Source organism: Mustela erminea, chromosome X, assembly GCF_009829155.1.
Source record: "Mustela erminea isolate mMusErm1 chromosome X, mMusErm1.Pri, whole genome shotgun sequence".
Lineage (NCBI taxonomy): Eukaryota > Metazoa > Chordata > Mammalia > Carnivora > Mustelidae > Mustela > Mustela erminea.
In genome coordinates this window covers 59,028,378-59,054,905 of record NC_045635.1, presented here as the reverse complement: position 1 = coordinate 59,054,905, position 26,528 = coordinate 59,028,378, and the positions used below count along the sequence as shown (strand labels likewise).

The 26,528-nt window shown below is 43.1% G+C and overlaps 1 protein-coding gene across 1 annotated transcript; it reads left to right on the top strand.

Annotated features, from left to right (window-relative positions):
* Nucleotides 1-2,779: 2,779 nt before the first annotated feature.
* SNX12 (sorting nexin 12) lies at nt 2,780-11,052 on the top strand. The gene is made up of 4 exons (XM_032330814.1): nt 2,780-3,080; nt 8,035-8,130; nt 8,691-8,815; nt 9,213-11,052. Exons 1-4 carry the CDS (start codon nt 2,916-2,918, stop codon nt 9,313-9,315), a joined length of 489 nt encoding a protein of 162 aa, XP_032186705.1. The 5' UTR covers nt 2,780-2,915; the 3' UTR covers nt 9,316-11,052.
* Nucleotides 11,053-26,528: the final 15,476 nt, after the last annotated feature.

The following is a 26,528-nucleotide window of genomic DNA, read 5'->3' as shown; positions in this document are numbered from 1 at the left end:
GCTTAACTGACTGAGACACCCAGACACTCCTGCTTCACCAATTTTCAAATCTTCTGCTCTTGCCTCTTCACATTTTTCTTTCTGTACTGTATGCTAACGACTCCCAAATCTCTTTCTCTTACCCTTCCCCCACCCTCAAGCTCCAGGCCAGTATTTCCAGTAGCTTGCTAGACATCTCCAACCTGGGAGTGTACAGACACCCCAGGTTTTTCTTTTTTTTTAAAAGATTTTATTTATTTATTTCACAGATAGAGCTCACAAGTCAGACAGAGATCACAAGTAGGCAGAGAGGCAGGCAGAGAGAGGAGGAAGCAGGATCCCCACTGAGCAGATAGCTTGTTGTGGGGCTCGATCCTAGGACCCTTGGATCATGGCCTGAGCTGAAGGCAGAGGTTTAACCCACTGAGCCACCCAGGCACCCCACCCCAGATTTTTCTTAATCGAACTCATAGTCTTTCCTCCCAAACTTACTCTTCTTTGAGTAACTCCAATTTTGATCGGTGGTACCGGCATCCAACTAGTTACCTAAATCAGAAATCTAGGAGTCATTTTCATTTTCTTTCCTCTCCCCTCAAATAGTAATAACAGCTAATAGTTACTGAACACTTACTATTTGCACATATTTTGTTTCATTTAATTCTCACAAAAGCCCCAAAGGTGGCTTTTAGTCTTATCATTTCTATTTTACAGATGAGGAAAACTGGGTAACTTGCTCAAGGCCATACAGCTAGGAAGCAGGGATTCAAACCCCAAGCAGCTTAAGTCCCTAGTTCACATACATGCTTAAGCAGTATTCTCTACTAGTACCATATTTAATCAGATGAGTTTTACCTGTTTCCTCAATCTCAGTCCTGTCTCTTTCCTTTTCTTCATTCCCACTATCACCACCTGATTCCAACTCATATTGTTGATACTCTCATAATCAGTTTCATTCAATTCAAATATATCTTTCATGTTGCCTGAAAAACAATGCTTCTAACACACAAATATGATGATCATGTCTTTTTTTTTCAGTTTTTTATTTATTTGTCAGAAAGAGAGCTGCAGGCAGAGGAAAAAGCAGACTCCCCGCTGAGCAAGGATTTTTTTTCCCCAACGGGGACTCGATCGTAGGGCACTGGGATCATGACCTGAGCCAAAGGCAGTCGCTTAACTGACTGAGCCACCCAGGAATTCCTGATCCTGTCTTTTTTCCTGTTAAAAATCCTTCAGTGTTGGGGTGCCTGCATGGCTAAGTTGGTTAAGCATGTCTTCGGCTCAGGTCACAATTCCAGGGTCCTGGGATCGAGTCTCACGTGGGGCTCCCTGTTCACTGAGGATCCTGCTTGTCCCTCTCCTTCTGCCTCTTGCCTCCCACTTGTACTTGTGCATGTTCTCACTCTCAGATAAATAAAACCTTTAAAAAAAATCCTTCAGTGGCTTCCTATCACATACTTCATAAAGCTGGAGATTCTTTGCTTAATAAAAAAGGATCACCCTCATTGCCTGTCCCCAGACAGTGTACCTCTCCAAGAACTTTCTTTACGCAATGGGAATGGGTGACACTTGCCTAAAAATATGCTGTTTTTTATAGTGATGGCTTTCCACAGGCTATTCCCTCTGCAAGAAATTGCCTTTTCCCGTTTCCACGTCTTTTCATGTCTCAAGTCAGATGTTTCCTCCTCCAGAAGACTTCCCTAATTCCTCCAATTATTTATGTCCTATGTGCTGCTTTGAACACTCACTTATTTTGTATTTGTCATTAGTTTTATTTACTTGTCTCCCATCCTTTCAGTAAAGAATGTTAGCTCTTTGAGGGCAGAGACCCCATTATTCAACTCTAGGTTGTTAGGTTGTTAGTGTTAGCTCGGTGCCTGGAACGTAAGAAGTGGTTGCTTGGTAGATATCCTTAAATTGAATTAAATAACTGTGAAATTAGAGGGCCTTGTACTCTGTCCAAAGGATTTCAGGCATCAGTGACATGGGAAATAGCAGAAGAGACAGGTGCAGGAAAGAGAGAGGATGACCTAAAATCACCATCCTTCATGTGGGCTATGTGTAAATTAGTCACATAAATACCAACATGTCTATAGATATTTTCTCATTTAGACACATATTCTCTCTCCATTTGGGCAAGCAACCTCCGAGCAGTGTCAAGTCTGTGGAGTTCTGCAGACACAGAGGTATGAGATAAATGCCCTTAATTTGCTAAGAAATATAATATCTGAGCACACCTGGGGTTAGCTTTATGTGGTAACAAGTGGAGGATGAAGATATGCCCCAATTTTCCTGAAAAGTGAGAAAGAGCAATCACATTTACCCCACCCTCGGTGCTTCCCTGGCACCGTAGTGCTGAATGCTCTGCTACATGTGGAGCGAACTGAAACCACCAGAGGCCCAAGTGGCAGGGCTGCGTTCTAGATTCTTAGTGTTATTGTTGGAACCCCACCCTCTGGAGAACACCCTTCTATTTTCGCGCAAAACCTTGACTTATTCAGGTCACGGGGCTTCGGCCTACCACTGCAAGGTCCCAGTTTGCGGGGCAGTGCCCACAGCCGATAGATATACGGTACGAGACCTAGTTCTTGGGTTGGGGAGCAGCGATTGGCGGACTCGACCTGTAGGGCTTCCCAGGATACAAGGTGCCGAGTATCAGAAATGCAGGTTCCCGGGTGGCCGCAAACACCGCCCGGAACCCTGAATGAGGTCTCCGACGTCCGGGACTCACAGCCCTCAGCGTGGTCGCTATTCAGGGTGCGGGGCCCGAGGCCAAGGGAACGTGCGCGTGCGTGCGTGCGTGCGTGGGCGCGCGTGCGCGGCGCCGTCGTTTGTGGGTTGGCTGGTTATTTTGCAAACGGGAGGGGCTGTGCGCGCTCCTGCCTCCGGCCTCTGTTCCCCCCACCCCTTTCCCCGGTCCGGGTCTCTCATTCGGAAAGATGTCGGACACGGCAGTGGCTGACACTCGGCGCCTTAACTCGAAGCCGCAGGACCTGACCGACGCTTACGGACCGCCAAGTAACTTCCTGGAGATCGACATCTTTAATCCACAGACGGTGGGCGTGGGCCGCGCGCGCTTCACCACCTATGAGGTTCGCATGCGGGTGAGTCACGGGGTGAGGGAGACAGCTGAGGGAGGACCTGGCGGCTGGGCGGGGAGGGCGCGGAGGACGGAGGGGGGCTGCCATGGGGACGACTAACATGGGCCAAGACGCTTGGAGGGGGTCATTTGGGGGTTAGGGGCTTCCTAGGTTTGGAGAGAGGTCTCCAGACTAGGTTGTGGCCCTAGGATACGGAAAACTCCTGAGGGGGACATCGGACTGGGGTGCGGCAAAATAAGTACCTAGTGAGCAAGAAGTGAAGTATGGCTGGATAGGGTGGGGACGATGGAGAAGATTGCAGTGAGGAAAAAAAGGAAATAGGAATCCTGACTGTAGCGACAGAAGGAGGGAAGGAAGAGTGGCAGAGGGCTGGGGGGATGGAAAGCCAAGGTGATGTATCGCTGGGTCCCATAACTGAACTAGGTTGTGGGAAGTCAGTCTGAAGAGGGAGGGCAGGACGCCCGATTTCCTCCTAATGAGGTCTCCCTGAGATGATGGAGTTAGGCAAATTCCGGATCAAAGGGAAGGTAGACTCCAGGAAAGGGAGACAGTGGGCTTGGTAGAGCAGAAATAAAGGGAGTCTCTTTGAGTTTGAGTGCTCCCCAGACTTGTGTAGAATTAGTATCTGAAGGAGAGAAATGTTTTGTGTTTAAGTTTTCTCAGGTACCCCATGCTGTGTCTCATGGTGAAGCCTGGCGTTGCACTGGCATTGGTGGATTGTCAGTTGGTGCTCTCCTCCTGTGCTGATCCTTTAGATTTGAAGTATCCAGGATGTTTGTTTCAGTATTGATTCTCATTTGGGTTTTCTGTATACGTATGGCCATTTGCCCTTTCTGTTCTAGATTAACTTTTTGGGTTAAGCCCGTGGTCTGTGGTTAATGTAATATACGACATTTCAGGACTGCCCCAGGAGTGGCTTCTTCCAATGAGCACTGCAGAGGACTTTATTCTCTAGTTCTTAGTCCACACTGCAAGGATGGAATGTGCAGATACAGTAGTGGTTTGCAGGCTCTTTTGCCCAGTTGAAGTGGTTACAGGCAAAAAAGTTGGAGAACCATTTTCTAATTTTCCTTATGTTTTTTTTTTCTCAGACTAGAGGGCCAGAATATTCTCTATGGACAGCATGCTGCTCAAACAGCATTTGAAGACCTAAAAGAGTGTATGTGTTTTCATTTTTGAATGAATGAATGAATTAAATGAGAGAGTGTGTCTCCTGCCTTGGCTTTGAAATTTAATTGAGAAATGATGATCTCCAAATTCCAAGTTTGGCAAAGTCCAAACTGAAGAAAGAAAATCGAAGCAAAAACTGAGAAAAACTCGCCTTTATCTATATTTGGGGAAGAATGGAAGTGAGATCCCTGAAAATATAATAAAAGCTGGAAACTGTTAGTAGTAGAAAACTTAATGACCTGAGGAAGCCTGGGCATAACTGTTAAGTGTAAGGATTCTCTACTGTGGGATTTTAGAGACAATGTCTCCATGCATTACCCAAGAGCCTTAGGGACTATGAATGAAATAGCTTTCTTTATTTAGATTTATTTATCTGAGAGAGAGAGAGAGAGATGCACATGTGGGTGCCCAGTGGGGAGGGGAAGAGGGAAAGGAAGAAGAGAGTCCCAAGCAGATTCCACGCTGACTGTGGAGCCCAACCTGGGGCTTGATCTCAAGACCCTGAGATCATGACCTGAGCCAAAGCCAAGAATCAGACACTTAACCAACAGAGCCACCCAGGCGCCCTGAAATAGCTCTTTTCTTAAGGCATTCTAATAACAACACAGACTGTTCATGTAGTGCCTATTATGTGCCAGGCACTGAACCAGGTTTTACTTTCTACATCTTAGAAAAAATGACATTTTACAGGTAGGAAACTGAGGAGGAATGCAGTTTTAGTAACTTTCCCAAGTACCTATAGCTAATAAGCGAGGCTGGGATTTGAACCCATGTCTGTCTGACCCCAAAGCTCATCATACTCTTTCCCCTACACTTTAGTCTCTTTGGCAGTGCTTAGTTGCAAAACAGTAGTGTGCAATTTTTTTTTTACCCATTAAGCTTATAATCTGTCCTTTTCACAGTTTTTAATTGTACAATGATGATAGGGTTGATGGCAGTTCCTAGTTCTGTGGGTTTGAGTTATTTTGTATTGTTTATGTTAATTTGTTTGGCTATCTAGGCTTTTTAACTGAATTCAGTTTTGGAGAAAAGTTGAAATAACTGGTTTTTAATTGCCATTTTAGGTGTTCCATCATAGTAGGCATTATAGGAAGCATGAGACTCAAAGAATGGGCTTTGGGAGTTAGTCATTGTGTATGGTAGAAACAGATGGCACTGACTTTTTTTCCTTCTTTGTATAATAGTTAAATATTTCTGAAGCTGTTCTCTTTTTTATTTTGCTCAGGAAAGAATTCCCCCCTCCTACCCTCCCAAGAAATGAGGAGTCTGGAGAGGTTTCCTGGTGGCTTCACATGATGTGTGTGGAACTTTCAAATGTCAGCTGTCCTATGGACTTGAACTTTGTTTCTTTCTCTCCTTTCCCTTGACTTTGTGTTGATCAGTGCTAAAGGACTCTCTGTATCCTGTACTACACAATCCTCTCTACCTCATATGATTTATAGGTTGGGCCTGGGAGACTTACTTAGTACACACTAGCCCCTTCCTTAGATGGCTAGGTGCTGAGATAAAAGGTCATTATTGTCATCACCCTGTGGGGCTAGGGGAAGAACAGGATTTTTGTGAGTCAAAGGAGGAAGTCCACAAAATGGCAGTGGGTGGTTTCACTGTATCTTGGAAGAATCTACTCAGCATTTTTCCTCTTTTCTTTGGTCCTTCTGTTGGCTTCTGTACTAGTTAAGGTTCTACCATTTGGGGATCACGGTATTTGTAATGAAGTCTGGTGGAAACCTAGAATCACGTGATACCAAAGCACTTTTTTTTTCATTGCAGGATGATGCTATCCCCCCAGCTTTATTGAGAAGTTATTGACATAAAATATTGTATAAGTTTAAGGTGTACCATGTGATGATTTAATACCCATGCAGATTTCTTGCAGGATTCTGAGAATGCTCTCTATAATGGTTTATTTTGAATGGTTCGTACATGCACCTGGTATGAAATTCAAAAGATACCAAAAAAGATATACTGTAAAAACTAAGCCTTCCTCTCTTCCTCTGCCCCTCCAGAGGTTCCTTTTTTCTAAAGAAACCACTGTTTCCAGGTTTTTTTTTTATTCTCCTAAAGAATAGATTGTAATAAAATACTTAATTGTATCTCACTCTCCTTCAACTTACTGATATCCTGGGACTTGATCTTGGGTAGAGTTGTAACTAATATAAGTTGGTTAGTTATTTAGCTTTTGATTACCTCTACCTAGAACTGGACCCTGAAAAGACAATTTCCAGACATGAGGACTACAAAAGCATGATGTAGTGAGGACTATGTGAAGCACTAGCATAGCTCAAAGATACTCTTTTCCTGCCCTGAGGCAGTTGTAGAGAAAGGAGAGAACCTAGTTCTTTTTATTTCCATCTGCCGATACAAATTGGCTGGTGGGAAATATAGTCAGTATTAATACATGTGGTTGGCCATTTCTATTTATAACTTGTAGACAGAAGGTGAGGATCGGGGCTTTTTGTTTGTTGGTAGTTCATGTTGCCATTAGAGCCTTGGGAAAATTAGCAATGAATAAGATGTGGGAATACGCTGATTTATGTCAGGGAGCAGGTGATGATAAGGCAACTTAATGTGATTGCTACTTATGCTTACTTTCTAGACAAGGAGGGTAAACAGATACATAGGGCCTCTATTAATCAATAGAGTATTACTGAGTAACTTGCACAGTCTGCATTTAGGGCAATACAAAAGTAGTCACAGCTCCTGATTTCAGTGAGATTAGAGTTTAGTTAAGTAGCAAAACTAACATGATGCATAAAACAATAGTGCATCAGGCACTACTTACATAAATGTCATAGGAGTGTAGAGGAGAGGGAGACCAGTAAATTAAGCTGTTCTCAGGAAAGATTTCCTAGGTGAAATGGGTCTTGATCTGGGACTTGTAGAATGGAGAGGATTTGGATGGGAAAAGCTGAGGAAGGCATACCTTGGAGGTGCTTTTCTCTTGTTTCTGCCTTTTGTTTTGTTGTTTAGATTACACATATAAATGAATTAAATGGTATTTGTCTTTCTCTGTCCGACTCATTTCACTGAGCGTAATACCCTCTAGGTCTATCCATGTTGCTGCAAGTGGCAAGATCTCATCATTTTTATGGCTGAGTAGTAGAGTGTGTGTGTGTGTGTGTGTGTGTGTAGCACATCTTTATCCATTCATCTTTTGATGGACACTTGGGTTGCTTCCTTATTTTGGCTATTGTAAGTAATGCTTCAGTAAATGAAGGGGTGCATACATTTTTTGAATTAGTGTTTTTATTTTCTTTGGGTAAATATACATATCCCTTTTTAAAACCAAGCAGAAAAAAAAAATAGAGGCAAGCTGTATGTACTATTCTGTACCTTGATTTTTAATGCTTAATATGTTTCCAGACTGGCTAATATATTTCACAGTCTTTTCATAGCTGTGCAACAGTTCCACTGTATAGGCATATCATAATTTATTTAACCAATTACCTATTGATGGACATTGTTTAATTATTATAAATAAAGTACAGTGAAACCCCTTGTGGATACATATTTGCGTACAACTTCAAATCTATTTATAGGATAAATTCTAAGCAATAAGGGACTTCTAATCACCAACTGTGACAAGGCTGGATGTGGTAAGGATTGGTATTTACCTGGTGGTATTTCAAAGGAGTTCTAGGAACACGGTTCACAGGAGTTATCTCTTCATTGGGACCTGTCAAAGTGGTTCTGATCATTGGGACCTGTCAAAGTGGTTCTGACAGGTGGCTACCACCAGCTGAACATGAGTTACCATCTCTCTTCTCTCACTTTTCCTTCCCTATAGACAAACCTACCCATCTTCAAGCTGAAGGAGTCCTGTGTCCGGCGGCGCTACAGTGACTTTGAGTGGCTAAAAAATGAGCTGGAGCGAGATAGTAAGGTATGACCCCATTCCCTGTTGTGGCATCCTTGGAGAAGGGGATCGGCATGGGCTGAGAGGGCATAAGATCATAATCTATATATAATGTCAAAGGCAGTGGAATCGCTGAGCACTAGCCAATCCCAAAACACTGGATCTGGGTGATACTCTTGGAAACCTGAAAGTGTTAAGTTTCAGGACAAATTTTAAAGAAAAAGGATCACTTGAATTCGTGGCTAGTGTAAGTCATACAACTTACCTCCTCTGGGTGCTGGAACCATAAAGTATAGTGTTAGGAAAGGCCTAGCTACTGGATACTGGTGGATTGTGAAAGAAAGTGGGGAATATTTGGGGTTCATTTCCTTTGCTTTTGAGGTGGGAAACCTGTCCTTCCATAGAATCGGTTGGGTTTCCTTTTGACCTGAGTCAGCTTGACTGTCCTTATGGCCTCAGTTCGTGCAGGTTGCTGGCAGTGGGAGAAGACAGGCCCTCCCTGATGGAAAATGGGTTATACAGTGGTTCACCCTCTCATTCCCTCTTCACCCTCTCTCACGTGGCTGCTATTTTGCATCTGCCTGCAGATTGTAGTACCACCACTGCCTGGGAAAGCCTTGAAGCGGCAGCTCCCTTTTCGAGGAGATGAGGGGATCTTTGAGGAGTCCTTCATTGAAGAAAGGAGGCAGGGCCTCGAACAGTTTATTAATAAGTAAGCCAAGTCCCTGGGGACTCTTCTTGCTGCTTTTTCCATCACTGTCTTTCTGTGCTTTTGTCTGTCTCTTTTGGAGTGAGATGTGATGCCAGCTGTGCTGTGAGCTGACTGGACAGTAAAACTCAATTCCACTGAGCAGCATTCTGATCGCATGCCTTGCGGCCTGGGAAAGCATCGCATGTTGGCTGTGTTCGGCATTTTCCCCCTACCGTACCCTTCTCCCCTGCTTCTCCTCAGTAATGTTGGTGTTGGAATGGTGCCCTGTTGCTGTCCTCTAGTTGCTTGAACCTCTGGAAGAGCTGACCTGGCCCTTCCTCCCCTGTCTACGCCCCCATTGCTTCGAGACTTCTCTCTGATCCCAATACTACTGATAACCATCTTGGTCTCTTTATAGAATTGCTGGGCACCCACTGGCTCAGAACGAACGCTGCCTACACATGTTCCTGCAGGAGGAGGCAATTGACAGGAACTACGTCCCTGGGAAGGTGCGCCAGTAGGAGCCCCTCTCACCACTTGCCCTCTACTTTCCTGCTGAAAATGACATTGGTTTTTACACTAAGCCTCTCTCTCTCTCTTTGATCTGAAGTTGACTGCCCATCCCTTGGCCCGATAGACTGGCTGGCATTGTGTTCCTTGGTACCTGACTACACCGTGGGCACTCTGCTAGGATCCTCTTCTCTAAGGAGAGGTGGGAACCACAGGCAGATGCCCTTTGCTTGGGGTGCGGGTGGGGGGATTGGACTGGAAGGTAATTTCTTGGGCATTTACCCATGCCAGGAGGCTAATCTTATGGGGGGGTGGGTCTTGTGCTGGTGGGACACTTGGACACATACTGATGCTGCAAGTCCAGGGGATTTTCTTACTCTTAGGTTTAACCAGGAACACTGAGCAGGGACAGCCCTGCATTTCCTACCTGCATGAACTTTTTCCTTTTTGGGAAGGTGGTAGAGACTCAGACGTTCTCCTTGTTCTCTCTAGGCCTGCTCCCAGTTTTCTCAACAGTTTCTTTTGTTTCTTTCTCTCTCCCTCGTTGCTTTCCATGGCAGTAAATCCTCCTAGAGTCTAAGCAGTCTGTTGTGTGGAGCAAGGTGTGTGGGTGTTCTGGGCCCTTCATCATGGCTGCTTCAGAGTCAGAAGAAAGCCATAGGGCAGTAGGAGAACTCTTGTTGTCTAGCCCCTCTCTTTTGTGGCTCCCCACTCTGGCTGCCTGTTCTGCTCATCAGCAGGTGAGTCAGTGTGGGCCAGCAGTTCTCCCTCCCCAAGCCCTTGCTACCTTATAGGTTGGCTTTGCAGGTTTGGTGGCTTGAGGGGTGGGGGCAACTCACCACTGCCAGGTAACTCCCTAACGGGTGGGAGTGGATCATTTTCTAGGTACCTCCCAGCAGTGGGGAAGGGCATTACTACCCTCCCCGTTCCATTCTCCCTCCCCCCCCATCCCATTTAGCGCTGCCATAAGGCAGAAGCACATGAACAAACCACACAGTCTCTGACTTCTAAGCACTTTGAGCTGTTGAATGGGGCTCAGGGGCAAGAGTTGTCACTGCCCTCCACAGCTTGGTCACAGGGTTATTGAACTGCCTGCACTCCTTGCCCGTGGAACTCCAGCTTTCTCCCCAGAATCTGAGCTAGCGATAGCAGCTGGGTATGGATGTCCCAAATCTGAGAGTCTGAAGCGGCTTTCCTGGGCTTCTGTTTGGAAGATAGTGGTTTGTTTGCTGGGGCCCGATATCCATCTCCAGTGGTGGGATGGGAGCAAGTTAACTGCTGTCATGTCAAAAGTGGGGACACGGCTTAGACTCTCCATCATGGAAGGATTGGAGTTCTCTATACAGGGTCTTGGGGAAAAGGTTATGGAGTCTGACAAGACCCTGGTCAGAGAGATTAAGATTGCATTTTGACATGGGATTTGGAGTCCTTCTGAATGTTGAAGTTCCCTGAGGCAGATCAGCTCTCCAGCTGCTGAGCCTGTACCAGGGGCTGAGCAGCCCCTAGAGAGAGGCTCTGCTCCCTTTCCCACCTCTCCAATGTTGTTGTTGTTGCTGCCTTTTTGATTTGTATCCTCTGTTACTGACTTTTTTAAGAGTTCTTCCTTCATTGTGCACAAATGCTGAAAGCCTGAGGCCCCATTTCTGCTGTGTATATATCCTGACTCGGGGCTTTTATTCAGCATACTGTTCATTCTTCTGTCAGACAATGTCATATTCAACTGTTCATATTAAACCACTGTGAAGCAAGCCTCTGTTTTCCTGCTTAAGTTGTAAATATAGTATTTTTTTAGTGTCTAGTATGTTCTTAGTATTGTGCAGAAATCTTACAACATGGTCAGTGTCCTGAGGTGATAAGTTTTACATTTAAGTTAAAAAAAAAAAAGAAAAAGAAAAACAGATTCTAGCTGCCTGTAGCGATATTTACCTATCCTTGCAACTCCCAGTTGACTTGGTCACAGAAGTAATGCAGCTGCTTATAGGAAGTAGCCATAGGGCTTAATACCTATGGTTTGGGTCAGATTTAGCAGATTTGGTTTTTAAGCTTACGGGTTTCTGCTGATTTGGGCAGAATGTAGTATGTGTGTGAATACATATATATGCATACGCTGTGTGTGTACATAAACACGTGTTTGCATGTGCTCATCCTCCAACATACCATCTATGAACACTATTTCTTTCATAGGTTTTATACCTCAGTTGAGGTATATTCTCTTTTTTTTTAAGATTTTTTACTTAAGACTTTTTTTTTTAATTGGACAGACAGAGATCACAAGTAGGCAGAGAGGCAGGCAGAGAGAGAGGAGGAAGCAGGCTTTCCACTGAGCAGAGAGCCCGATGTGGGGCCCGATCCCAGGACCCTGGGATCATGACCTGAGCCGAAGGCAGAGGCTTTAACCCACTGAGCCACCCAGGTGCCCCAAGATTTTTTACTTATTTATTTGAGAGAGCAGAGTGAGTGAGAGAGAATAGGAGTTGAGGGGAGGGGCAGAGGGAGAGGGAGAAGCAGACTCCCCGCTGAGCAGGGAGTCCTATGATGTGATGTTCCATCCCGGAACCCTGGGATCACAACCTCAGCCCAAGGCAGATGCTTAATTGCCTGAGTCACCCAGGCACCCTGAGAGTATTTTCTTTCAAATAGATGTGATGCAGGCAGAGAGGTGAATGAACTCTGAGAACTTTTTTTTTCTTAACTCTAAGAATTTTCAATCGGTGGGTATTTTCATCTGACCGATGTGTTCTGAAATGGCTTCCTACACAAAGTGGGTTTTAGTAAAGGCTTGGAATAAGAGGAGTGTAGGAGTCTTGTTATTTGGGAAGTCAAAGCTAGTTTTAATCATGTAGTTGAGCATGAAAAGAAGGTGTAGAAAGTGATGTGGTCAAAACACTATGAATTAAGGTGACAGCCGTGTACTTGGGTTTAAGTAGAAGAGTGGGGGTTAAATTGAGGAAGTTAAGAGGTTTTGGTAGTTCAGGAATTAGATGACTAAAGATATCTGAGGGGACGGGGAAGATTACAAGTTTCTCTGAGATAAGAGGAAGAGTAATGAGACAAGTGCAACCTTCACAGGTCGTGGCGTTGAAGAATGAATTAGAATAACTAGAAAAAGCAACTATAGGATAAAATATCAAAATTTTGGACACGTGGTATTCATTTAACAAGCACCAATTCTTAGCCTTCTGTGTGCCCAGCCTTATGCTAAAAGCTGGACTGGGGTGGGGTGGGGTGATTGTGGTACAAGTAAAACATGATTACATTCTCTTTATTCACAGACTCTATGCCTATTCATTATTGCAGGAAATGTTTAAGACAAAATGCTAGAGTAAAATTAGAGGTCCAGTTTTTCTTTTTCTAGTTGTCCAGTTTTTCTTTTTCTTTTTAATATCAGGTCAGGTAAATTCCCTCTTTGGAGTCAAGTGGGTCATGTTAGCACAGTAACTGGGTCCCGAAAGAACCCCAAATCCAAGCCCTCTTACCCATCAACACTGAGGAGAAGCATTCTTCTATAAGGAATTCAAATTATGTATGCACCTAGGTATTTATTACTAATTAATCCCTTTTATCCATACCACAGAAGCAGCTCAAGCTTACACTGGGTCCTGGGGTCAGAGGCTAACAAAAAATTTTAAACATAGTAGTCTAAATCTTCACATTCTGGAGATGCCCTTTGACATCTACCCTGATCTACCCTTTGACCCATTCTTAGAGATGAGGAGTTGAGCTAGTAAAGGGGGAGAGAGGTGAACAGCATTCAGGCTTCACTGGAGTTTTTGTTTAGTAAGACATCCTAGGTGAGACACTTCTGTCTTCAAATACGTACTGTCATAATTTAAGTAAAATTTCTGCTGTGTAAGTGCAGACCAACTGTTCACTGAAATGGGTATTTCTTCATATCCTGAGGACTTTTGAGTCATCCCTGGTCTTCTCTTCTTAGACACAATAACAATTCTAATTTTTCCTCACTTGGCTCATTTTTTTACCCTTTTACCTTTATTATTCTGAAATCTCTCCAAGGTCCTTACATATTCCTAAGTCATAGCGCCTAAAACTGGACACCACTTTAATTATAGCCTGCAGGTTAGGTGGTTGTTAGTCCATTTAAAAATCGCAGTATTCAAGTTTACTTTTAAAATATAAACACTTTGTGACTAATTTAGCTTGTGGTTCTCTGCCGCTCCCTTCCCGACCACCCACCACCTTTCATTCCTCCTATCTTTTGTTTTGCTTTCCTTGTCTAAAAAAATTATTGTTCCCTATTTTAATTTTCTCTCTCGCTCCTGCCTATCTATCTATCCACCCTTACACCCATCCTCTTAAGGAACAGAAAACTCATTCCTTACAGAACAAGTTGGGGTAATTATTAACATTACACAGAACAAAGGATTCTTTCAATTACAGCAGGTTTTCTTTAGGTGTTTCCTGCAGTGGTTTTAAATGTATATAGATCGTCATCTCCATGATATAGAGAAGCTGAAGGTAAAGGATTAAGAGGCACTTCCAGCTGAAGATCAATGAGAAATTAGGTAAAACAGGAGTGTTTTTTGTTTTGTTTTAAAGATTTTATTTATTTGACAGAGAGACTGAGAGGGAACACAAGCAGGGGGAGAGGGAGAGGGAGAAGCAGGCTTCCCGCCTAGCAGGGAGCCAGATATGGGCTTGGATCCCAGGACTCTGGGATCATGACCTGAGCCGAAGGCAGACGCTTAACGACTGAGCCACCCAGGCGCCAAGTAGTTTTTTTTTTTTAAGATTTTATTTATTTGTTTGACAAAGAGAGATCATAAGTAGGCAGAGAGGCAGGCAGAGAGAAAGGGGAAGCAGGCTCCCTGTTGAGCAGAGAGCCCAATGGGGGACTCAATCCCTAGACCCTGAGATTGTAACCTGAGCCCAAGGCGGAGGCTTAACCCACTGAGCCATTTAGGCGCTCCAACAATAGTTTTTTTTTTTTTAAAGAAATATTTAATTTAGTTGAAAGAGAGCACTAGAGACAGAGCATGAGCTGGTGGGAGGGGCAGAGGAGAGGCAGAAGCAGACTCCCTGCTGAGCCAGCAACCCTCCCACCATGTTGGGCTCCATCCCTGGATGGAGGATCATGACCTGAGCCAAAGGCAGATGATTAACCAACTGAGACATCCAGGCACCCCAAAACAATAGTTCTTAAGTGAACTGTAAAATATAGTTAGAGGCACAGAAATTTATATATTACTTTTCAAGAAAATAGTATTTTACAAATAATGTTTTTTATCCAAATACAGCCAACTTTTGATCATCTGTGCTAATAGCTTTTTCTTTTGCTATGCATTTTATTCTATAATTTGAATATAGGGGAGTCTAATATTCATAAGACTCTAAAATATTTCCTAACATGTCATCAGAAAGAAGACTGAGGAAGATCTAAGAATTAGAAAGGAATAGTAGGCCTGGAATAGAAATCTGGATTCCAGAGCTGGCTGTGCTATTTAGCTGGTTATAGCACCTACAGGCAGATTGCTTCACCTATCTGGGCCTGTTTTCTCAACTGTAAAATGAGGGGATTTGACTGAATGATATCTGAGGTAACTTAAATCTCTAATTCTTATGATTTTCAACCCTTGCCCTAAGGAGCTGAGTAAACGCTGGAGGTGATGCTACCAAAAAGGTGAAAGCAGAGTTTTTTCCCATTGGATGGCGTTTGCCATAGTGCAGTTTTCTCTCCCAGAAATGAATGACTCTTCACTTGTCCTGATTAGATTTTGCTTGCCCACATCCTGTTGTATCAAGTCATGAGTACCACACTGAAGCTCAGTGTTGAATTGATTTACAGTTATCCTAATTTTGCCCTAGGTCTTCCAGCTGAAAATTTTTTTTTAAAGATTTTATTTATTTACTTGACAGAGAGAGATCACAAGTAGACAGAGAGGCAGGCAGAGAGAGAGAGGGAAGCAGGCTCCCTGCCGAGCAGAGAGCCCGACGCGGGACTCGATCCCAGGACCCCGAGACCATTACCCCAGCCGAAGGCAGCGGCCCAACCCACTGAGCCACCCAGGTGCCTCCAGCTGAAATTTTTGAATGAAATAGTCACCTCATTCCTGTCTGGAATTATTCTTATTTAAAATGTAGAAATGAGGGCGCCTGGGTGGCTCAGTGGGTTAAGCCGCTGCCTTCGGCTCAGGTCATGATCTCAGGGTCCTGGGATCGAGTCCCGCATCGGGGCTCTCTGCTCAGCAGGGAGCCTGCTTCCTCCTCTCTCTCTCTGCCTGCCTCTCTGCCTACTTGTAATCTCTCTGTCAAATAAATAAATAAAAAATCTTTAAAAAAAATAAATAAAATAAAATAAAATAAAATAAAATAAAATGTAGAAATGAGGGGCGCCTGGGTGGCTCAGTGGGTTAAGCCGCTGCCTTCAGCTCAGGTCATGATCTCAGGGTCCTGGGATCGAGTCCCGCATCGGGCTCTCTGCTCAGCAGGGAGCCTGCTTCCTCCTCTCTCTCTGCCTGCCTCTCTGCCTACTTGTGATCTCTCTCTGTCAAATAAATAAATAAAATCTTTAAAAAAAAATGTAGAAATGAGGGGCACCTGGGTGGCTCAGTGGGTTAAAGCCTCTGCCTTTGGCTCAGGTCATGATCCCAGGGTCTTGGGATGGAGCCCCAAAACGGAGCTGCCTGCTCAGCGGGGAGCCTGCTTCCTCCTTCTCTGCCTGCCTCTCTGCCTACTTGTGATCTGTCAAATAAAGAAATAAAATCTTTTTTAAAATGGAGAAATGATAGTTTTGCTGATTGTCCATATTACAAAAATGCCTATTTTGTTAAACTGTTTTATTGTGGTGATAAAAATTCAAAAGTAGTTAATGCTAGTTGACAAAATTCAAACAGAATGTAAATGTGTATGTTTGTGTTTATTCCCTCTCCCTGTGCCCATTCTCCAAGAATAACTTAATTTGGTATGTGTCTTCCCAGAACTTTTTCTAGGCATAGATATGTGTATGTGAATATATATGTGTATATATGAATATGCACATACTCATTTACACGTGTTCATGTATGAATACCCACACACTTGTATGTAGGTGTTTTTTTTTAACAAAATGGGGTATTATGTGCACTATTTTGCAACTTAATTTTTATACTTTGCAATGTACTATGGACTTCCTTTAACATTAGTATATGGAAACAACTCATTTTTTTTTAAAGATTTTATTTATTTATTTGACACAGAGAGAGATCAGAAGTAGGCAGAGAGGCAGGCAGAGAGAAGAGGAAGCAGGCTCCCTGCTGAGCAGAGAGCCTGAGGGGGGCTTGATCCCAGGACCCTGGGATCATGACCTGAGCCAAAGGCAGAGGCCTTAACCCACTGAGCCACCCAGGTGCCCCACTTAACTCATTTTTTAAAATGGAGGCATAACATTTCATGGTATGGCTGTAAAACGATGTAGTGATTCCAGTTTGTCTCCAATCTTTCAGTGTTACAAGTAATGCTACATATAACTTGCTCATGTGTTTAGGTATTTCTGTAGGATAGATTTTGAGAGAAGGAATTGCTGGATCAAAGGATGTGTAATACATTTTGATAGGTACTGTTAAGTAAGTCGCCCTCTTAAAGTGTGCAGTTTAGGCTCCTGCTTATAGCAAATGAAAATGTCTTGTTTTCTTACCAAAAGTGGAAAAATTGCCATTCCGCGCTGCAACAGTTTCTTTGCCCAAAATGGCACAATATTAAAAACTGATAATTATTCAAAGTATTTGGTGGAAATGGTATTTGTTAGTTTTTATTAGCATTAGCATTTAATAATACCTTTAGTTGTAATGATACCGCTGTCGGGTTTTTTAAAATTTCCCCGCAAATTTTTATTTTAGTCATTCTAGAAGCAGTATTTATTGCTGCTAATTGAGCATCCCTAACACTCCTCACGGTAGATAAACCATCACTTAATTAAAGGCCCGGATGTTCCTAGGATTCTTCCCACTATCCCACCTCGGGGGATAAGTGGAGCAGTTAGCGTGGCTGCAAAGCAACAGTGTCTGAGGCCCTCTCTCATACTTTCCTCAGGTGCGCGCTACTCGAGGCCAACCCCAGAGTAGCACTGACACCTCAGCTACAAAATCATTGGAACTCAGAGCCAACCAGACTCTGAGAAGTAGTACTTTGCCTCTTGGGCCACCATTTCTCCAGCGTGGGCCTCCTTTTCGCTTATTTCTCTCAGATCCAAACCTTAGATTCCAGCCACCGACAACACAAGGACAAGGCCCTAGATCGAGATGATGACTGCAGAAGGAGGCGGAATTGCCAGGCCTCGGCTCCTCTCGTTGGCTCTCCAACACGTCAGTCAGAAGTGAAAAAGCTTTTAATTGGTCTTATGCAATGGGAAACAAAACATTCCTCTGATTGGCCTCTTCGCTGAGGGGCGGGCCATAGGGAGAGCGGCTTGTTTGGGCTGGAATGGAAGACCAATGCGAGCGCCGCGGCGCTGCTTTCGAAAGCGAGGCCTGCCCAACAGCACCTGGAAGAGTCCGCCGGTTGTCTCGGAGATCCTGTGGCTTGTTTGGTAGCCGCGTCCTCCCGCAACGTAGCCACTGGCTACCCTCCGCCTCCTGTCTCTCGATCACGCTTTTGGTGTCACAGTGTCTTCGGGTGTGCCGCGGCGATTCAGGCTGCAAGTCAGCGTAGCCTGCCCAGAGCTCTTCCTCGGATGTGGCCGCCGAGGTCCTAGGGCCGGGGAAGTGGGGTTGGGGGGGCCGGGAATAGGGTAAGAACTGGCAGGCATCGGGGCAAGATTCATGATGGCGGAAGCGGGAAAGGCTGACCTCTGCGGCCGTGAAGGCCTTCTTTGTATTAAATCCCAGGGAGGAAGTGGGAGGTGTCTGACCCAGAAAGTTGTGCCATCCTGGTGGCCATCACCATTTCAGCCAACCATACCGTCGGTCGCCTGATTTCACCCCTCGTGGCTCCTTCCTAGACTCCACAGCTACAGAAGCGCTGCAGCAAATACACTGGGTCCTCTCAGCCTGGACTCAAAGCAGGTCCCCTTCCTTAATGTCTGAGCTTGACCCTTTTTCTTTATTCACCTTTTCCTTATTTTTAATTGCATTAGTACAGTCCCCTTGTTAACAACAACAACAACAACAAACCTCTCAAAACATGACACATGGATGGGGCTGAAGTATACTTTGGTCATTACCCACAATGCTAGTCTTCCTTTCCCTCCCGAAAGGGAGATGCTGCATGGGTGGTTCAGTGGTAGAATTCTCGCCTGCCGAAAGGGAGATGCTCTTCAAAGTTTGCTGTGTATCCTGGTAGCTTTCCAGGTCTTAGTTGTTTATTTGTTAGGAAAATACATTGTGTTGTGTTTTCATTTCTACAAAGCCTATACCATACTGTACATATCCTGCAAATTTTTAGTTAAATATTTGGGAAACATTTTTATTTCACTGCATCTAAGTTTACTTCATTTTTAAGCGGCATAATATGCCATAGTATGGCTATAAACTGGCTTATTTAGCCCTTGCTTATTGATAGACTGCTAGATTTTTCCAGTTTCTTGCTTTTATGAGTTTTACTACTGTGAACATTCCTGATCACAACTCATTAGAGTTTCTCTAGGGCAGTGGTTCTCAAACTTTTGGATCTCAGGACCCCTTTACACTCCTAAGACAACTTGTTCGTGTAGGTTTATATCTACCACTATTTAATGTATTAGAAATTAGAAGAAGAATATTAACTATTCATTAAACACAACAGCAGTAAACCCATTACATGGTAACATAAATGTATTTTAAAATGAAAAATAACTTCTCCAAAGTAGAAAATATTAGAACAGTAAAATTGCATTACATTTTCTGTAAGTCTCTTTAATAGGCTTAATAGGAGACCTCTGGGTTCTCATACCTTCTTCTGCATTTGATCTATTACGATGTTTTGAGTGAAGTATATGTCACACAGATGTGTAATTAGAAAGACAAGGAACAGTTTAATAGCCTTTTCAGGTAATTGTGGATATTTTTTTCATCAGTCCTCAACAAGTGGTAGTTTCTTAAAGATTACTTTTAATGTGAATTTAGAAACCATATCAATTATATAAATAAACTTTTCATACTTTGTTACATTTAAAATGCATTGGTTTGCCTTGTACTTTAACATGTTTTTTTTACCTCTGCAGGATTTTATAACATAATGCATTGGTAATTTGGAAAGTATTAATTCACTGAGTTATGCAGATCTGTCAAATGTTGACACAATTCATCATACAGTGTCAAAAATTACATTAATTACTATCACCACTGCTCTTATCAGAAAAGTCTTAAAAGTATTGGACAACTGCCAAGCCTGTGATGGAGGTGCAAGTTTTCTAAAGTTCTAATTTTTGCTTGCAAGTTCATTTTACCACTAGCACCAGATACTATCAGTTGTTTTTCTTGAAGTGACAGGCTCGCTTTGTTTATTTCTAAGAAAATGCCTACCAGATATCTAAGTCTGAATAGCCATAGTTTATCAGTCAGTCATTATTTCAAGAAAAATGGTGTTCCATGAAAAAAGTGACTTCAGCTCACAATTCAGTCTGACAGGTGCTTTTCCTTGGGACAAACTTTGTACTCTAGTATGCAGCAGAAGTGCTTTATCTGTACTTCCTGTTGTGTTATATAGAATATTAGAAAGCCATGTATTTAGGCATGGAGATTTTAATAACTTTTACTGCTTTATCAAGGATATTCTTGAGTGTATGATGATGAAAAAAAATACAGTGACACAGTACAGTTTGGTGCCACTCCTTCTGATGAGCTTTAAGGTATGAGCAGTTTTACACACCCTTGCTTTTTTTCCCCCCTCCCACCTTCCCTTTTACATTAACCATGTAAATGTTAACACAGTAAAAAAAAAAAAAAGCAACAGCTTTTAAAATTATTTATTTATTTATTTTTAGAGAGGGAGAATGAGTGCAAGTGTAGAGGTGGGGTGGGGTGGGGTGGGGAGAGGGGATCTTGAACATACTCCCTTCTGAGCACAGAGACTGATCTCACAACCCTGAGATCATGACCTGGGCAGAATAAGAGTAAGATGCTTAACACCCTGAGCCGCCCAGGAGCCCAAAAGGCAAACAACATCCTTTTTTAATATAAAGATTTTATTTATTTATTTGACAAAGAATGACACAGCGAGAGAGGGAACAAAGCAGGGGGAGCGGGAGAGGGAGAAGCAGTCTTCCCGCTAAGCAGGGAGCCCAGTGCAGGGCTCTATCCCAGGACCCTGGGATCATGACCTGAGCTGAAGGCAGACACTTAACGACTGAGCCACCCAGGCACCCTGGCAAACAACATCTTAATACTATTATGAAGATAGTTTTGAATTTCATAGGCCCCTTGAAAGGGTCTTGGGAACCCCCAGGAAACTATAGACTATGTTCTGAGAACATCTGAGCATCTTCTATAGGGCATATGCCTGGGAGTGGTGTCGTAAACTATGTGCATTTGTGATCCTAGTAGGTGCTGCCTGGTGCCCCTCCAGCACGGCTGTACTAGTTTGTGTTCTCCCCAGCAGGTTGGAAGGTCTCATTTCTCCTTACTCTTCCCAACACCAAATGTTATCAAACTTTAAATTTTGCAAATGTGGTAGGTAGGAGATAGAATCTCATTGTTTCATTTTTAGTACTCGGATGAATAGAGAAGTTGAGCATCCATTCCTATGTTTACCAGCCATTTGTGTTTTTTCTATAATATGCTTGCTCATATCCTTTACCTGTTTTTCTGTGTTGGTTGTCTCTTAGCCAGGATAATTAATGGAAAGTAGTAGTCATTTGGGGATGCCTGGATGGCTCAGTCAGGTAAGCATCTGCCACGTCGGGCTCCCTGATTAGCAGGGGAGTCTGCTTCTCCCTCTTCTGCCCCTGCTCGTGTGCTTTCTCTCTCTTGCTCTCTCGCTCTCTCTCTCAAATAAATAAATAAATAAATCTTTAAAAAAGGAAAATATTAGTCTTTTGTTTTACATATTGCACATATTTTCTCCTAGTCTATCTCTTGCTTTTTAATTTTGTTTATGGTATATTGTTGAATAGATTTTAAGTTTTGAGGTCAGATTGATCAGATTAATTTTTTGGCTTTTGATTTTTGTGTTTTATTTAATAAGGTCTTCCACATGCCAAGGTCATAAGCATGCTTCTCTGTTTTCAAATACTTGTATGGTAGTTTCTGTGGTTTGCTTACATTTGCAATGCAGCTAGAATTTATTCTCATGGATGGTCTGAGTGATCTATATTTTTCTGTTCTTTGTTTTCAAAGGACTGTCTTGGAACACAGCAGAGAATAGAGAGACCTCAGGATAGTGACTCCCTGGGACTCCTCAATTGAAGTCTTGTCCATAATGTTTTCGGACCTTAGTACTTGGCTTCACTCAATGGGAGACACCTGATGAGGGGAGCATTTCCCATAAAGAAGGATCCCAATCAGAGCCCAGCATCCACACACCCAGCTCTCATCCACAGATCAGTAAGAAATTCCTAGATAATACTGGCTTAAAACAACATGGACCTACTTATATTACTGCTCTGGTGGTCTGAAGCCCAAAATAGGCCTTAAGGACCAAAATCCACATGTTGGCAAGGTCATATTCCTTCTGGAGGCTCTAGGGGAGAGAATATTCCCTGTCTTTCCCAGCTTCTAAAGGCTGCCTGCATTCCTTAGCTCACGGTCTCCTTCCACCTTAAAGCCAGTGATCTCTGCTCCAATCTACTTCTGTCTTCACTTGTCCTCTAACTCTATTAAGGACCCTTGCTTGTGCTTCTGTTGAGGCTACGGATGTAACCTCCCTATCACAAGATCTTTAACTTAACCATCTCTTCAAAGTCTTTTATTTTTCTTCTGCAAAGTCTCTTTTGCCATGCAAAGTAAGATATTCATCCTCAGGTTCTGGGGATGGAGATGTGGGCATCTTTTGCTGTTGAGCCTACCAGAGTGGATTACTTCAGCAGAAGGCTATGCTTATTCATTCGATCTTGATTCCTGGTGGAGAGAGAGGTATCTTTGTTTTAGGTCTGCAGGATTATGTGCAGTAGAATTGGTAACCTTTCCATAATAGTTTCCTAATATTCTGTCTGCCTTTGGTTAGATTATAAGAAGAAGTAGGAGGTAGAAGAGCAGAAGTTCATAAAGAAAACTGAGGACTGGGAAGAGATGGAGGAAAAGCAGGAGAATGAGATATCCTGAAAGCCAGGGGAACAGTATTAACAGCAGGAAGGAGTACATGTAATACTGTATTAAATGCTGCTGAGACACCAAAGTAAGATGAGGCCTGAAAGGCATCTGTTAGATTTAGTGACCTTTGTAATAGCTATTTTCGTAGAGTGATGGGAAGTGGGAAGAACATTAAGTACACAGCTCATACAAGAATATTCTAAAAGAAAAAAGAATAGACTTGCGGCGCCTGGGTGGCTCAGTGGGTTAAAGCCTCTGCCTTTGGCTCAGGTCATGATCTCAGGGTCCTGGGATCGAGCCCCGCATCGGGCTCTCTGCTTAGCGGGGAGCCTGCTTTCTCCTCTTTCTCTCTGCCTGCCTCTCTGCCTACTTGTGATCTCTGTCTGTCAAATAAATAAATAAATTTTTTTAAAAAAAGAAAAAGAAAAAAAGAATAGTCTAGGAGTGCCTGGCTGGCTCAGTCAGCAGAGCACGTGACTCTTGATCTCGGGGTTAGGAGTTCAAGTCCCATGATGAGCCTAGAGCCTATGAGGAAAAAAAAAAGAATATTCTAAATTTCTATGAAGGAGTTGAGAATGGTAGGATGGATTTGAGAAAAGACTTTTCCTCCCTTAAAGTTGAGAGATACTTGAGCCAGGTGAAAGGGTAGGATTTATGATATGGAAGAGAATTTTAGTTCTTGTGGTTTCAGTAACCTGATCCCCAAATGAGTGATTCTAATCAGACAGCTCTCCCAAGTTCCAGACCTATATAATCTAACTCCCTATTGAACATGTCTACTTGGAAATCCTTCTCAAACTTAAAATGTCCAATTATTAACCCTCTCTTGTACCTTGCCTGCCCCCCCCACCATCAGCTGCCACCCCCTTTTATCATTTCTCTTCTGGATTACTCAAGTAGTTTTCAAAGTGGCCTTTTGTGCCTATACTTAACTGTCCCATTCATTTTCTGCACAGCACCTAGAGTGGTCTTTCTAAAACATACAGGCAGATGATGCCTATAAGCTTTAAAAATTTCCTGTTGTTTTCAGTGTAAAAGCCGGATTCTGTACTCATCTACCTAGATTCTGTGCTTCAAGCCTGGCGAACTTTTTCCAGTTCTCAGAGAAAGCTATGTTCTCTCGTACCTCCACGCCTTCACATACACAGTTCCCTCTGTCTACAGCACCCCCTCCATCATTTTGTTCCGACTCAGGTTTTTCTTGGCTAATTTCTACTCATCTTTCAAGACTCATTTCAGGCTCTCCTTTCTGCTTCCTCTGGGAAGCCTCCTTCTTTCTCCCAGGCTGGGATTAAATACCTCTCTCTATGTTCCTGGCACAGGTACTTTCTTGGATACCCTGTATCCCCACAGGACCGGTGCTGCCTTTAGTTACCATCCTACATATTTTCTGTGGTTGACCCATTCTTTTAATTTTTCATAAAAAGCATTTTAATTATTCAAGTGATATATGAGTATTTTTTGTTGTCGTTGCTTAAGTCAAACACAGTTCTCCTTTCCAATCCCTTAATGTAGGTACCTCTCCCAGAGGAAACTAATGTTATCAGGTTGGTATTTGTTCTTTCAGGTCATTTTCTTTGTATTTAAAAATGGAAATAAAAGGGTGCCTGGGTGGCTTAGTCAGTTAAGCATCTCCCTTCTGCTCAGGTCATGATCCCAGGGTCCTGGGATCGAGTCCCCCTTGGACCCCCAGCTCCACAGGGAGTCTGCTTCTCCCTATGCCCTTCTTTCCACTCATTCTCTCAACTCTCTCTCTCTAATTATAAATACATAAAATATTAAAAAAAATTGTGACCAAAAAATGTGATATAAAATCTACCATTTTAGGAAGTTTTAAGGGCCACCTGGGTGGTTCAGCCACTTGAGCATCTGACTATTTTGGCTCAGTTCATGGTCTCAGGGTCGTAGGACTGAGCCCTGCATCAGGCTCCGCACTGGTCATAGAGTGTGCGTGAAGTTTCTTTCTCTTTCTCTCCCCGACCTCTATGCGCCCCCTTGCTTATGCTCTCTTGCTCTCTCTGTATCTAAAAACAAAAAAGAATTTTTAAGTTCTTTAACATTATTCAGTTCAGCGTTATTAAGTACGCTGTGGTGTAATCATCACCACCATCTATCTACAGAACTTTTTTCATCTTCCCAAACAGAAATTCCGTACATAGTAAGCCATAACTCCTACTATCTCCTATCTATCTATCTATCTATCTATCTATCTTTATTGTGTTACATTAGTCACCCTATAGTACGTCATTAGTTTTGGATGCAGTGTTCCATGATTCATTGCGTATAACACCCAGTGCTCCGTGTAATATGTGCCCTCCCTAATACTCACCATCAGGCTCACCCATCCTCCCACCCCCCTCCCCTCTGAAACCCTCAGTTTGTTTTTAAGAGTCCATAGTCTCTTATGCTTAGTCTCCCCCTCTGATTTCCCCCCTTCATTTTCCCCTTCCTTCTTCTAATATCCTCCATGCTATTCCTTATATTCCGCAAGTAAGTGAAACCATATGATAGTTGTCTTTCTCTGCTTAACTTGTTTCACTTAGCAAAATCTCCTCTAGTCCCAGCCATGTCTGTCGATGCAAATGGTGGGTATTCTTCATTTCTAATGGCTGAGTAATATTCCATTGTAAATATGAACCGCATCTTCTTTGTCCATTCATCTGTTGAAGGGCATCTTGGCTCTTTCCACAGTTTGGCTATCATGGACATCGCTGCTGTGTACTATCTCTTCTCCCCAGCTGCTGGCAACCACCATTCCACTTTCTGTCTCTTTAAATTTGACTATCCTAAGTATGTCATGTTAGTGGAATCATCCAGAATTTGTTTTATTGTGACTGGCTTATTTCACTTAGTGTGAGGTCTTCAGGTTTAACCATGTCGTAGCATGTGTCAGAGCTTCCTTCCTTTTTTTAAGGTAGAATGATATTCCATTGTATGTTTATACTGCCTTTTGTTTATCTAGCTATCTGTCAGTGAACACTTGGGTTGCTTCCACCTTTTGACTATTGTGAACACTGCTACCGTGAACATGGGTGTACAAATATCTGTTCAAGTCCCTCTGATTTTTGGGGGGATATATATAGAAGTGGAATTGCTGGGTCACATGGCAGTTCCTGTTTCCCTTTTGATGGCATTTATATCAGTAGTACTCAAGCTGTATTCCATGGACTGGTGCTGGTGAACTATATCAGTCTATAATGAGATCAGGATAGAAGTTGTGAGTAGGGCACCTGGGTGGCTCAGTGGGTTAAGCCGCTGCCTTCGGCTCAGGTCATGATCTCAGGGTCCTGGGATCGAGTTCCGCATCAGGCTCTCTGCTCGGCAGGGAGTCGGCTTCCTCCTCTCTCTCTCTCTGCCTGCCTCTCTGCCTACTTGTGATTTCTGTCTGTCAAATAAATAAATAAAATCTTCAAAAAAAAAAAGAAGTTGTGAGTAAACATTTATAAAACATTTGTACCAATTTTGTGTTGCTATGACAGCCAAGTATGTGGTTACTTTCCAAGTAGCTCCCTTATCTCTACTTTACAAAGGTATCAGTCTGTAACAGATTGGAAATTTACAACAACAACAAAAAATCCCTAAACCCTGGTTCTTTACCACATTTAGCTTGAGATTCCTTGAAGGACAGTTTTTATGTTTTTGTTTTTTTTCCCATTAAGTCTTTTTGTGTGACATACCCAAGTGTTTCTCTAGGATCGGTAATGAAGAACAGAACTACTAGTTGAAGGGTATGCACATTTTACATTTTTTTAATTTTAAAATTTTTTTAAAGATTTTATTTATTTATTTGACACACAGAGAGAGAGAATGAGAGCAGGAGCACAAACAGGGGGAGTGGCATAGGGAGAAATAGGCCTCCCACCAACCAGGAAGCTCTTTGCAGTGCTCAATCCCAGGACACAGGGATCATGGCCTGAGCCAAAGGCAGACACTTAGTGACTAAGTCACCCAGGCACCCCCACTTTTTTTTTTTTTAAGATTTTATTTATTTATTTGACAGAGAGAGATCACAAGTAGGCAGAGAGGCAGGCAGAGAGAGAGAGAGGAAGGGAAGCAGGCTCCCTGCT